This window comes from Embiotoca jacksoni, unplaced genomic scaffold, assembly GCF_022577435.1.
Source record: "Embiotoca jacksoni isolate LCO1_2020_lvr unplaced genomic scaffold, fEmbJac1.0.p SCAF_96, whole genome shotgun sequence".
Classification (NCBI taxonomy): domain Eukaryota; kingdom Metazoa; phylum Chordata; class Actinopteri; family Embiotocidae; genus Embiotoca; species Embiotoca jacksoni.
Genome location: NW_027185454.1, coordinates 613,910 through 625,914, shown reverse-complemented (window position 1 = coordinate 625,914; position 12,005 = coordinate 613,910). Strand labels below are relative to the sequence as shown.

The 12,005-nt window shown below is 42.5% G+C and overlaps 1 protein-coding gene across 4 annotated transcripts; it reads left to right on the top strand.

Annotated features, from left to right (window-relative positions):
• On the top strand, positions 1 to 11,084 carry znf513a (zinc finger protein 513a). 4 transcript variants are annotated; one of them, XM_069142070.1, is made up of 5 exons: positions 1 to 90; positions 1,919 to 2,028; positions 3,383 to 3,517; positions 6,590 to 7,360; positions 7,503 to 11,084. In XM_069142070.1, exons 2-5 carry the CDS (start codon positions 1,989 to 1,991, stop codon positions 8,477 to 8,479), a joined length of 1,923 nt encoding a protein of 640 aa, XP_068998171.1. In that variant the 5' UTR covers positions 1 to 90; positions 1,919 to 1,988; the 3' UTR covers positions 8,480 to 11,084. The 4 variants fall into 4 exon arrangements, with proteins under 4 accessions (XP_068998171.1, XP_068998174.1, XP_068998175.1 ...); XM_069142073.1 differs by lacking the exon at positions 1 to 90 and having other exon boundaries at positions 1,038 to 2,028; XM_069142074.1 differs by lacking the exons at positions 1 to 90; positions 3,383 to 3,517 and having other exon boundaries at positions 1,038 to 2,028.
• Positions 11,085 to 12,005: the final 921 nt, after the last annotated feature.

Genomic DNA, 12,005 nt, shown 5'->3' with positions numbered 1-12,005 from the left:
GTGCGTTTGAGGCAAAACACTCCGCGCGTAATGTCGTGTTCCCCGACGATAAAAACCGTCTCAGCCGACAGGAATATTTACGTTTTTTAGGTAAGTTAGCTCGACAGCTAAAACAAGTGAAAGTTGACATTAGCTGCCTCGGCTAGTTTAGCTGCACGTTCAGCATCGGCCGAAGATGGTCCTCGTCCATCGTCACCAACGTGCCGACGAGGACGCGTTTCGATCGGCCACTCGGAAGGTCGCGTTTTGGACAGTTTTCTCAAATATCCCTGACATTTCTTGGTTGTGTAGTGACATTAGCCAGCTGCATGCTACATGGGGAGGAGGAGGAGAGGAGGAGGAGGAGAGGAGGAGGCACGTCAGTAACACTGTGATCGCCTGCAACTGGCTTTAATCCGACATGATAGGTTTGTAAATAGGTGCTGCTTCACATAGTTAGCAGCTTTTAAAAAATATATATATATATATATATATATTTCTTTCTTCTTTTATTTTGGAAAATGCAAAGTGAAGCAAGATAGGTCGTCTACGCATGCTGCAGTGAAGTGGCTGCTTCATGCCTGTGTGAGGAGTAGTACCATTTGTTCTCATGAAGCCATCATTGTTCACTACACGCTTGTCACTCTGTTGTTGTTCAACCTCAAGGAATGACGTAATCGAATTCATTGTTCGATAATCAGTCGGATAAGTAGTAGCAGAACATATGGGATATTGCATTTGTTGTTTGCAGTGAAAAGTGCTACTGATATATATATATATATATATAAGCACGTGATTATTTTTGATTTGATTTGATGCACCATACTGGATCATAGCTTCAAGGTAGTTCATGTCTGATTGCATAGTCTTCTGTGATTTAGAAATTGAAATGTGCAGGTTTCCAAATGGTAGTCAGACAAAAGGCTCAATTTGTAAATGTAACCTAAGATCTTATTTTTACTTGTGATGCCAAGTATATATATATATATATATATATATATATATATATATATATATACACACACACACCCCTCCCTCCAGTGCTCCTCCAGAAGCTCGGCCCACAAATTAATAGATGAGCATTGTCAAGGCAACAACACTGACATCTGCTGTAATTGTCACAGCCTTACACGGTGCGGGAATGGATGTGTCGTGGTTGTCGCTGAAGCAAAAGAAACATTATAATATAACACGGAATCAAACAACGGGCTCGCACACAGACGCGGCATCCAAAATACAACAAGAGTAAAAAAAAAAAGGGACAGTTAGTCAACATTGTCTTTACAAACCCGCAGCGGCTGAAGAGAGGACTGTAGGTTTGCAGCTAAACTAACCTGGGACGTAACGTTACCTAGAATTGCATTTTGAATTATAAACAATCTAGATAATCCCCCAAAATCTCAGTAGGCAAGTAATTTAACGTGACCTGACGCACAAATGTGACAAAAAAAACAACAAAAAAATCCCAAACAGGACAATACAATACAATTGGTTCCATGAAATTTAGCAGGAAATCGAGTAGAAACAAAGCAACCTCCGCATTCGTATACATGCGTTGATACATTTGTACTGTTGAAACCCTCGCCTTCGTTAATGCTGTTATTCACCCTCGCCTGATTATTGCACTTCTTTTTCAGTGTTTGCTCTCCTGACCTTGTCCTCTTTCACTTTCTCCTCCATCTCTCCTCTTTGACAATGTGATTTTTTTTGTGTGGAGTTTAGGGCTGAGTACAAACACTGCATTTTAATCAGCATAGTAACTGATTTAAAAAAAAAAAAAAAAGGTAATAGTTAAAGTTGGTGATGTAAATGATTAACATGAGCTGTCCCACTCTACCAGTCTCGCTCATAAGTCAGTAAATGTTTTGTGTTCAATCTCAACATGTCCGTGTTTTCTGTGTTGCATTTATGGAAATACTGACAAATATCTTCCAAACAGATGAGAATGAGCTGATGGTTGCGGAAGTCTGCAAGAAGACGTTGAAAAAAAGAGAGGGGCTGACTGGAAGATGCCAAGAAAAAAACAACAGAATCCACAGCCTGTCAAGTGTAAGTATCCAGAGATCTGCTTAATGTCAAAGAGTTGATTCATAACTGAACTACATTCCTGAGATTATTTCACATATCTTTATTTGAATGCGCACGACACTGACTGTGGCTTGACACAAATAAATCACAGAATAAATCTCTGTTAGCACCGCCCTGGTCATTTCTAACGTGTGTCCTCTTTCTCTGCTCACATCTGGACACCAGGCGTTGCTTGAAATGTTTTACATAAACCACACTGACCAACAGTACTGGAACAAAGTGATGCGGTTAAATCTAATGTGACAGTCTGCATTCATTAGAGCGAATGGGTAGCGTACAGATGAGAAGTGTGGTGTTACGTAGCCTTTGTTAAAAACAGACATTTAGAGGGATATGTTGGGAGTAAATTCGACTCCTCGTCAGTGTGTTGTTGTCTGTCCAGTACCTGATTTTGAATATAACGGCTGATATGTTATCAGTTGGCTGCATCATACAACGTTTAAACTGTGGAACTGCACATATGCGACGGACATGAACTAATCTCTTTAAATGTTGGACCTGTAATTGGAGCCACATACGTAGATAAAGAGAGAGACCGCCACTAGTTCCTAAAGTAGTTACTCTAATTGATGTTGCCACCTCTCTTATGCACAGAAGAGTACAGGGAGTTTTGTAATGTGATTGGCTACAAATATTTTAAGCGTTAGCCAAGAGGTAATTTAAAATCGTAACCTGTATATACTGCACAGTATATAAAGTGCCAAAATGATGGAGTTGTCATTCAGCAATGACACAAGGGTTTGCTTTCCTGTGGAGTTTTTAACAGATTAATATTCCCATTAACTGGACCATTTAATCATGACAAGATATTTTATTTGCCCGTATTTAATGGCCATCTTTTAATTTGAGATATGACTGTGAAAAGCAGAAATCTCCTGCCGAGTCCTCGTAGGTTATAGTTAAATACCGAACTGACCAGTAGATGGTGGCATGATGCTGGTACGACAGGATTTACCTGAAAAGGCAACTAAGCCTGATATCTGGGTTTGAGTTGGCCTGAACAAAGTTTTCTGAGGACTGACAGCTGTGTGATAGTTGTTTGGATTCCTTCAAGCTCAAAAGACCAAGTTACAATTTCAGGCATCATTAGCTGTAACTGCAGTAAAAGAGCTCCATCTGTCAGCTGTTAGCAGTTGATTTTGTGTTTATAAAGTGTTGTAAAATCAAAATCTTCAAAAACCAACAAAGGAACAGCCAAACCAACTAGAAAAAGTCAAAGCTGAAATTTCATTTATGATTGTAACTAAATATTAAAGTCTGTAAATTGTAAGGAAGTGATAGTAGTCGTTAAATGTTTGGTTCTCTGTGACTGCAGTGGATTCTGAAGATGGTGTAGCCGTTGAAGCTCCAGAAAACCTCCCCTTAGACACAGACTTCCTTTTCGGACAAGACCTCGAGTTCGATGATCCTGATCATGACAACAAGATTCTAGGCCTGGAAAAGTTCTCAGGTTTGTAACCCATTCTTTAAGATTTTAGTCCTAGCGACAGATTCCAGAGTAAAAGCAAATGCGACAGACGATGAGGAGTTGGTGTATCTGGATACAATCCGACCAAACCAAACTCCTGCGGTTTTAACAAAGATACTTGCAATCAAGGTCTGATTCTATGCAGCACAAAGAGTTTCAGCTTGTAGCTCTTCATCTAACCGCTCACTGTGGCTGTTCCTTCTTTCATTATTCTCTGCAATATTTCAAACGGAGCCGCTGACAAAAATGGTGGATAATTATAATAATTGATTTCAGTCAGTGCTAACCTGTGACAAACACACAGCATCTTTTGTGATTGCTTCACAATAGAAGCCTCCCTGTTCTTCATGTATTATAGAGGCAGCAAGAAAAGTTAGTACCTCTCATTAGCTCGGATATAGCATTCAGAGATTGAGCTCATATCAGGTGGAGAATATTGCAGTAACAGCTATACTTGTTCGCCGGTTACATTTTCCAAGCTTCCTGCATGAAGTACTTTACATTACATTTCATTTTGCTGACGCTTTTATCCAAAGTGACCTACAACACATCGATGGTACGCCGTCGGGAGCAACTTCGGGTTCAGTGTCTTGCTCGAGGACGCTTAGGCATGTGGACAGGAGGAGCTGGGGGGGGGACAGAACCACCAACCTTCCGATTAGTGTGCGACCCAGTCTACCGTCTGAGCCACAGCCTCCCGAGTACGCTGATGATCCACCAGTAGAGAATGTGTATTACTATCCTTTCCAGCGAAGTGGGTGGGAAGCATGTGCGACCGAGATTCCCCCCCCCCCCCCCCCCCCCTCCCGGCCGACTTAAAGTACAAAGTGTAAAGTCTGTGTAGGAAGGAGGTCAGGGATGGTTGGATGGAACAAACACGGAGCTTTCACCCGGACGACCTGCACTCAAGTCTGCGAGAAAGCAAACGTCGACGCGGATTTCTTTCAAGTAACGCGAGTTACGTACGTAAAGTAACGTATTCAATGCAGGTAAATAACGTTAAGTCACTTGCATAATGTAAAATTACTTATGTTAAACCAAACCACGATTATATCCTAACCCAGCTAGTTTTGGTGCCTGACGTTTGTGTACTTCTTGCGCCTTGGCGAGGCAAAACGTGACCGTTACATCAATGTCTAGTGGACAGACGGGTGTCTATATAGTGGCGTTCTATCGGGTTGAGTCGTACAGTAGCTTTAACAGGCGGGTCGCTCTCAAAAAAGCAGGCCGAGTTGCCTGTCTGTGCAGCATTGGTCCTTTCTTTGTCAGTTCTTCTCTCTTAGCGTTTCGATTTTCAGTTGTCACGTATCTGCCTTCTTCTTTGTGTTTGTGAGCGTTCCGTTATCTTTTTTTTGTTGTTGTTTGTTGCTGTTGTATAGACTTCACGGCCCACATACGTCTAATGTGTCTATTGGTTGTGCGATAAAGCAAATGGGAAGCCGAACAATAGCGTCATTGTCTAAAAGTTGGAACATTCAGATGAAATATGAAATACGTGGAACAATAGCTGCTCTCTCCGCGTCTTGCTTTTACCTCACAGTTTCTTACTCTTGGTTTGCCAGCGGTGGAGCGTCGCCTCTCTGTGCAGCAGCAAGACCAACTGAACCAGCAGCTCATATTTCCCGGCGCGGCTCTCTGTCAGACAGAGTGATCTGAAAAATGGAAAAGTAGAGAAAGGAACCGAGACACCATTATTATATAAGGGTCATAAAAATAGGACTATAACCATCAAGGACACCATTACAAGAGGGCATTTATTCATCATGATCATCATCATCATCATCATCATCATCTGCTACCTCTGCTCCCACTACCCCACTGCCATTATCGTTTCCCCCTCATCATCATCATCATCATCATCATCATCATCATCTACCCTCATCATCATTATCATCATCATCAGAAGCAGCAGCCTCACCATTATAGTCATCATCATTATCATTAGGCTGCGTAATCATCTACGAGGGGTTTCCATGGGCCAGAATAAAAGGGCAGTCTCAGCTCTCGCCTTCCTCACATTGTGCCTCGGCATCTGTGGAGGACGGTTGGTTTTCTATCTGGCTTTTTCCGCTTTCAGAAGCGCCGACTGAAGCCAGAGTGCGCTTCATCTCGACACCTCGAATATTTTCCGTCTACCTTCTGGGGAAACGCGTCTTTACTTTTTGGTCTTTGTGGTGTCTGAAAATCTTAGATGGCACAACGACAGCTTAAAACACACTTGACCTTGTTGGCGGCGCTGTGAGTATCAAATGTCACGACTTTTCTGACATTGACATTTTTTTTTTTTATTTGATTTCCTGAGAAGAGACCGTCTTTGCCCTGAAGTTGCCTCACTCAGTGATTTGTAATTTGAGGGGAAAGTTTTGTAACTGATGAGTGGTCGTCTGTATTTGTCAGACAGTTTTGAGTCTTTTGAGATTTACTGGAAGGTACCATTTAATGTACGTATCATTATGAGAGTCTGTGTTTTGGTTGCATGTAAGGAAGTCAAATGTTTCAGTGAAACAGGATAAAATAAAATCCTGAGCCTGTGTGACTAATCAAAGTTAGACCATTGGTTGGCTGCAATGCCACAACTCTCAGTATCCATTTCAAATTTGAAGCCTTAATTTCAAATTAAAAGCCCTCTTGCATTTCCTACACAGTCCAGCCAATAAACTAGTGTTTGACCCGGTGTTGTTTTCGAACTGTGCACCTCAAAGGGGAAATTTTTCCCCAGTGACACTTTTATTTGATCATTTTTAACATTTTCAAAAAGAGCAATCCCCGTCCACTCGCCTTTCAGCCAATCACGAGACCCCCTGCCTTTCTCCCGTGAAAATGAAGCGATGGGATTGCTTTCCATTTCATTTCTTCGGAGTTTATTGGATTTTCTCAACAAGATTACCTGTACAATCAGAGTCACACACAGAATGATACAGGAAAGCGAGAATCTTGAAAATATAAACATTGTTACACGCGTCTAGGTTTTCGTAGAGCGGCGGATTGGGAAGGTTCTTGGTCCTGAAAACGTGTGCAGTTCCTGAAAATGTCTCGTTTGTCTGTCCTTCACAGAAGTAGCTGCTGAGATTGGTTTCTCTGTGTATCCTCTGGGTGATGAGGAGAGTTCTGCCTACAGCCACCTGAACATGGAAAGTGAAACGGACAACTCGCGTAGCACCACTGACAACGGGAGGGAAGATGAGGGCCGAGCGACCCAGTCCGAGCCCAGTTTTCCTCCCTACCTGTCCTGCCGGGGCTGCGGACAGCTCCGCGATGAACCTCTGGGACCTGGCATAGACCTGGTCGGCCCGTACTGCCTCAGGTGTTGCAAAGCCTCAAGGGAAGCAAAAGGAACTGACTTCTGTTCAGCTTTCGGGGGCATCGGCGGGATCCGCTCGGGTTCCCATTCACAGCTCGATTGCGAAGGGGTGGGCAACGGGATGGGGGACAAGGCGCTGACGGCCGAGGACAAATTGGCCAAGCTGCACTCGTGCCACCTCTGTGGCTTCTCCTCGCGTTATGCCAACCATGTGAAGCGTCACATGAAGACGCACAACGGGGAGAAGCCTTTTAACTGCCCCTTGTGCACTTACGCCTCGGCCCAGCTGGTGAACCTGCAGAGACACCTGCGCATTCACACCGGGGAAAAACCTTACAAGTGCGAAGGCTGCACTTTTGCTTGTAGTTCCCTCGGCAACCTCAAGAGGCACCAGCGCATGCACGTGCCGTCTGCAGGGATGGTCCAGGAGGCCCCACCGCGACCTGCCAGTGGCCAAACCAGCCTAAAGAGGCACGTGACCGGGCAAAGACCCAGCGAGGAAGTGTCTGGAGCTTCAAGCAAGGGTACGTGTCATTTCTTTTCATTTCACGATTTTAACTTGTGACCATAATCATCGTAATGCACAACGTAGATACACGACAGACACTTTTAATGGCTTTGATATTTGATATAAACTCAGCCTCTTATCTTGTTGTGACGTTTCAGAGGTTGCAAGACCGACGTCGAACCTCAGTCTGGGAGCCCAGAACAGCGACTACCTTTCAGCCTTTGATGGCTTGAAGGGAGCATCGCCACCACCCATACCGGCCTCTAATCCGGCTCCGAGCCACCACCCGGCTCCGAGCCACCACCCGGCTCCGAGCCACCACCCTCCACCCCTGCTGGAGACGACGGGCAGCAGTGGCAGCAGGGTGACCAGAGGGGGCGTAGCAAATAGTGCCGCCCTCCCACTTTTTCCTTTTACTTGCCGGTTGTGTGGCGTCGTCCTGGAGGACGAGGACGGATCCTCCGCCCAGATTTGTGCCAAGTGTACCCTGGAAATGCTGACTAAGGACTCCTCCCCCAACAGTCCCGGTGAGCGCAGTGACAAGGTCTACACCTGCGCCGCCTGCCCCTTCCTCACACACTACCCGAACCACTTGGCGCGCCACATGAAAACTCACAGCGGCGAGAAACCATACAAGTGCCCTCAGTGCGACTACGCCTCGGCGCACTTCGACAACCTCAAGCGGCACCACCGAGTGCACACAGGCGAGAAACCTTACAAGTGCCATTTGTGCGATTACGCGTGCGGGAACCTGGCCAACCTGAAGCGCCACCAGCGGGTGCACTCGGGCGCCAAGCCCTTCCAGTGTGCCGTATGCAGCTACAGCTGCAACCAGAGCATGAACCTAAAGCGGCACATGCTCCGGCACACCGGAGAGAAGCCGTACAAATGTCAGGAGTGCGGCTACACCACCGGCCACTGGGACAACTACAAGAGACACCAGAAGAAACACGGCCTGGCCACGGACGGCTGGGTGAAAGTTCCAATGACTGGCGGCGACGAAGAGGAGGACGTGAGGAAAGAGATGGGAGTTGGCGGTCCACCGCACAGAAAGGAAGCAGGGGGTGATATGCAGTATATGCCAAGGGAGGGAGGTCAGACAATACACTCGTGCTACAAACTTGAGATTGTATAAATTATAACTCAGCAAAACTAAGCTACCAGCAACTTGTTTTTTTGATTTTCACAGAGCCTTTATATTGTTTTATCGTGTGTGTCGGTCTTTTAGTGTTTGTCAAATGTCTTCTGAGGCTGCTAATTGTTTATTTGTAGAATCTCGCACAATTAATAAAAACTTGTTATTAATATTTTGATGCCTTTTGGGAGTAAGTGGGGTGGATGAGTCTATTCAGAGTTTGTCTTGTACTCCGTTTTTTTTTTTTTTTTTTTATGTCAAGACAAATGGACTCCATCCACTGTAGAAGTCCATTTACTACGTCATACTGTATGTTAAACCACACTAGGCTTATTATAACATTTCCCTATCACACTACAACACAGATCTTTTTCTCGGACAGAGGACATTACCAAATATTCCTGGTTACATGGAACTGATGCACATGTTTGCCTGAACTGTTGGAGCTGCACTGTGTCGTTCTGAACACTTTTTTTTTTTTAAAGGAGCAGTATGTAGGATTTAGTGTCATCAAGTCGTGATGCAACAGATTGTAACCAACGGAACACCGTTGCCTCACCCTCTACTTACAACCGTGTAGGAGAATCTATGGTGGCCACGAAACCCGTGAAAAACTCAAAAAAAAAAAAAGTGTTTTTTTTCCTAAAGCCAATGTTTGATTTGTCCATTCAGGGCTTCTGTAGATACATGGCAGCGCAACATGGCAGGCTCCGTGGAAGAGGACCTGCTATCTATGTAGATATGAAGAAGTCATTCTAAGGTAACAAAAAACACAAGGAAACGTCAGTATATGGAATGAAAATATAACTATGAATATTGTACTCCATTTCTGCCGATAGATCCCTTTAAAATCTACACACTGGTTCTTTAATACTTGCCTTTTTTGGGGGTTTTTTTTGTTCCAGTTGTTAGTATCACAATGTTTTGTTTTGCTTTTTTTGTTTTTTTAACCAAAAATACAACAAAGTCACTTGGGATGTTATTGCTTCCTATGTACTTGTTAGAAGTTCTGATTTACCTTTGGTTTGTTTCACGAGGTTGTTTTAAAAATGAAGTAAGAATTCAAATGTGCTAATTTGATACTTTGTCTGGACGACACAGTGCAGCTTTAAGCAAAGATGGATCTTAAAAGGGACATATGGTTCTTTGTTTGCTTTTAGAGTGCAAGCTCTGGTAATGGCATGCCTTCAGATTAATGTACTAATATATGTACTACTATCAAAGTGCTATTTAATAGTACTGGAATTGTTTTAGACTTTAAAATATATCATTTCAATTGTGTTATCCTCACTAATAACCCAGTGTGTTTTGAACTACCATGTCATTTTTATTGTCCAACCGATGTTTACCGGATTTTTGGGGGCTGATGCCGATATTAGGGAATAAAAAAAAACAACCTTCAGATTTCAATATATTGACTGATATTCTTTACGGACACACATTTGTTGCAATGAACCCTAAAACTATCGTTATAAAACACCTGTGACAAAAACGTGATGGAGGCAGGACGTTTTACAGTTTAACAAGAAATTGTCCAAAGTGGCATTAGTGAACTTTATGGGGAATTTAATCATTATAAATAACTATAAATCGAAATAAAATAAATTCTAAATTACCTCAAGCATCTTTTTCTGCATTATGTTCTCTAAAAAGAATGTCTTTTTTTTATTTTTTTATATCGAACAACATATGTGCCATTAAAGATACATCTGTTATGGGCCGATATCGGCCGATAAATCAGCAAACCGTCACCCCCTCAGGAGTATAAATTCTGATTCGGCATGCTAAAATGTTGGCAAAGAAACATCTCCAGTTATTTCAACAGTCAAATTGCATGTAAAAGCATTTCTGAAAGGCCACCCTTAGTCTTAATGTGGTTCTACGGTTACAGAAAAAGCACAAAAACACACACACACCGCTGCATTTTGTCACGTTTAGGATCAAGTTTAAGGGGTGAAAACAGAAAAGTGCCGAGTAACGTTCCTGACTTGGGATCCTCTAGTGACAAAACGAATGAGCACGTTGTTCGCAGAATTTATCCCCACAAACTTGTACGCGCTACGTATCAGTAATTTTTGAATCGTTTTCATTTCAAATTTTCTTTGGGAAGCCTTTTAAAAGGAGACTGTTGAATCACCTCTGTTTTTATTGCCGTTTTCTATTTACTGTGAAATTAGCCCATTCTTGTGTTTTTTTTTTTTTTTTTTTTACTTGGAGGGGGGGGGGGGAGACATTATTAGTAAGCATGTGTCTTATGTGTAGTTGCTTTATTTTTCTAACGTGGCCATAATACACAGCTAAGACTTTAATATATAGAAAGTTTTTTTTTTTTTTTAAATTTTGAATGTGTGATGTGTAATTTAGTTGTCAAGGGAAAAAAAAAAAAACAACAACTGTGATTTAAACTTACTGTTTGTGAATAACTATTATATGCAAGTGAGATATTTTCCAGGTTGCCAACTTGCCGTGTCACAATGGAGCATTGAATCGATAGATTAGTACCGACATCCCGCAAGTGGCCATTTGTGTCTTTATGCAGTATCTCATAAATGCCTTAAGTGAGGATTTTGAAATAAACACATGGAATTCATTTCATTGAATGTTAGACATCAGACTGCTTCTCATTTGTCCTTAGTACTGGCACATACAGCACATCAGCCATGAATCCACAGATAACAATCACCCAATTCAGATCAATTCAAATAAACGGTGCTCATTGCTTCGTCGTACTCACCGACATCTTGTTTCTTTGCTTAAGCAACCAGCTGTTTTCAGAAAAAACACAAACAAAGGAACGGAGGCCAGGAGCACATTAGCTCGGCACAGGTGAATCGGTGTCATTGTGACTTAACTGGTGAGCAAAAGCAGATGTGGACATATGTCTAAAATACCGGTAGGTTTATATGTAGAAATTGTGATGCCTTTCCAAATGTTTTGACGCATGCTCAATCATCCGGGTAGAAAAAAAAAAATAAAAAAATCACAAAGTAGAATCATTTCATTTTGACCCACAGGTCGTAGGAAGGAACATTTCATCACTCATCCAGCCGTGACAAAGTCACTCGGGAGGAGTGGTGAAATGTTTCTCCGGCTAAAACTTCAGGTCCAGATGAGCCGAGTCAACTTTCTGGGACAACATTACGAAGTTTGTCCACCAAGGAACAACGATGAGTTTTACCAACACGGGGTGACGATTTTTTTTTTTTTTTAAGAGATAGAAAAAAAGGAAAAAAAAAAAAAAAAAAAAAAAATCACCATGTAATTTTTTTGGACAAATTAGTAGCCAAGAAAAAAAAAATTGTTGGACTTTCATCCCATTTCCAACATCATAAAATGAAAGCCCTCTAAAAAAAAAAAAAGTAAAAATGACTTGCACTCACTTCCATCACTTGTGTTTTAATAAACCTTCTTCACAGATGGAGTTCCCCCCTGGTGGAATAGTAGAGAGAATACATTGAACTTTGTGGATACACAGTAAATTGTAGGTTAGGCGTGAAGGCGTTTGCTGTAGCACCCTGGACATGAA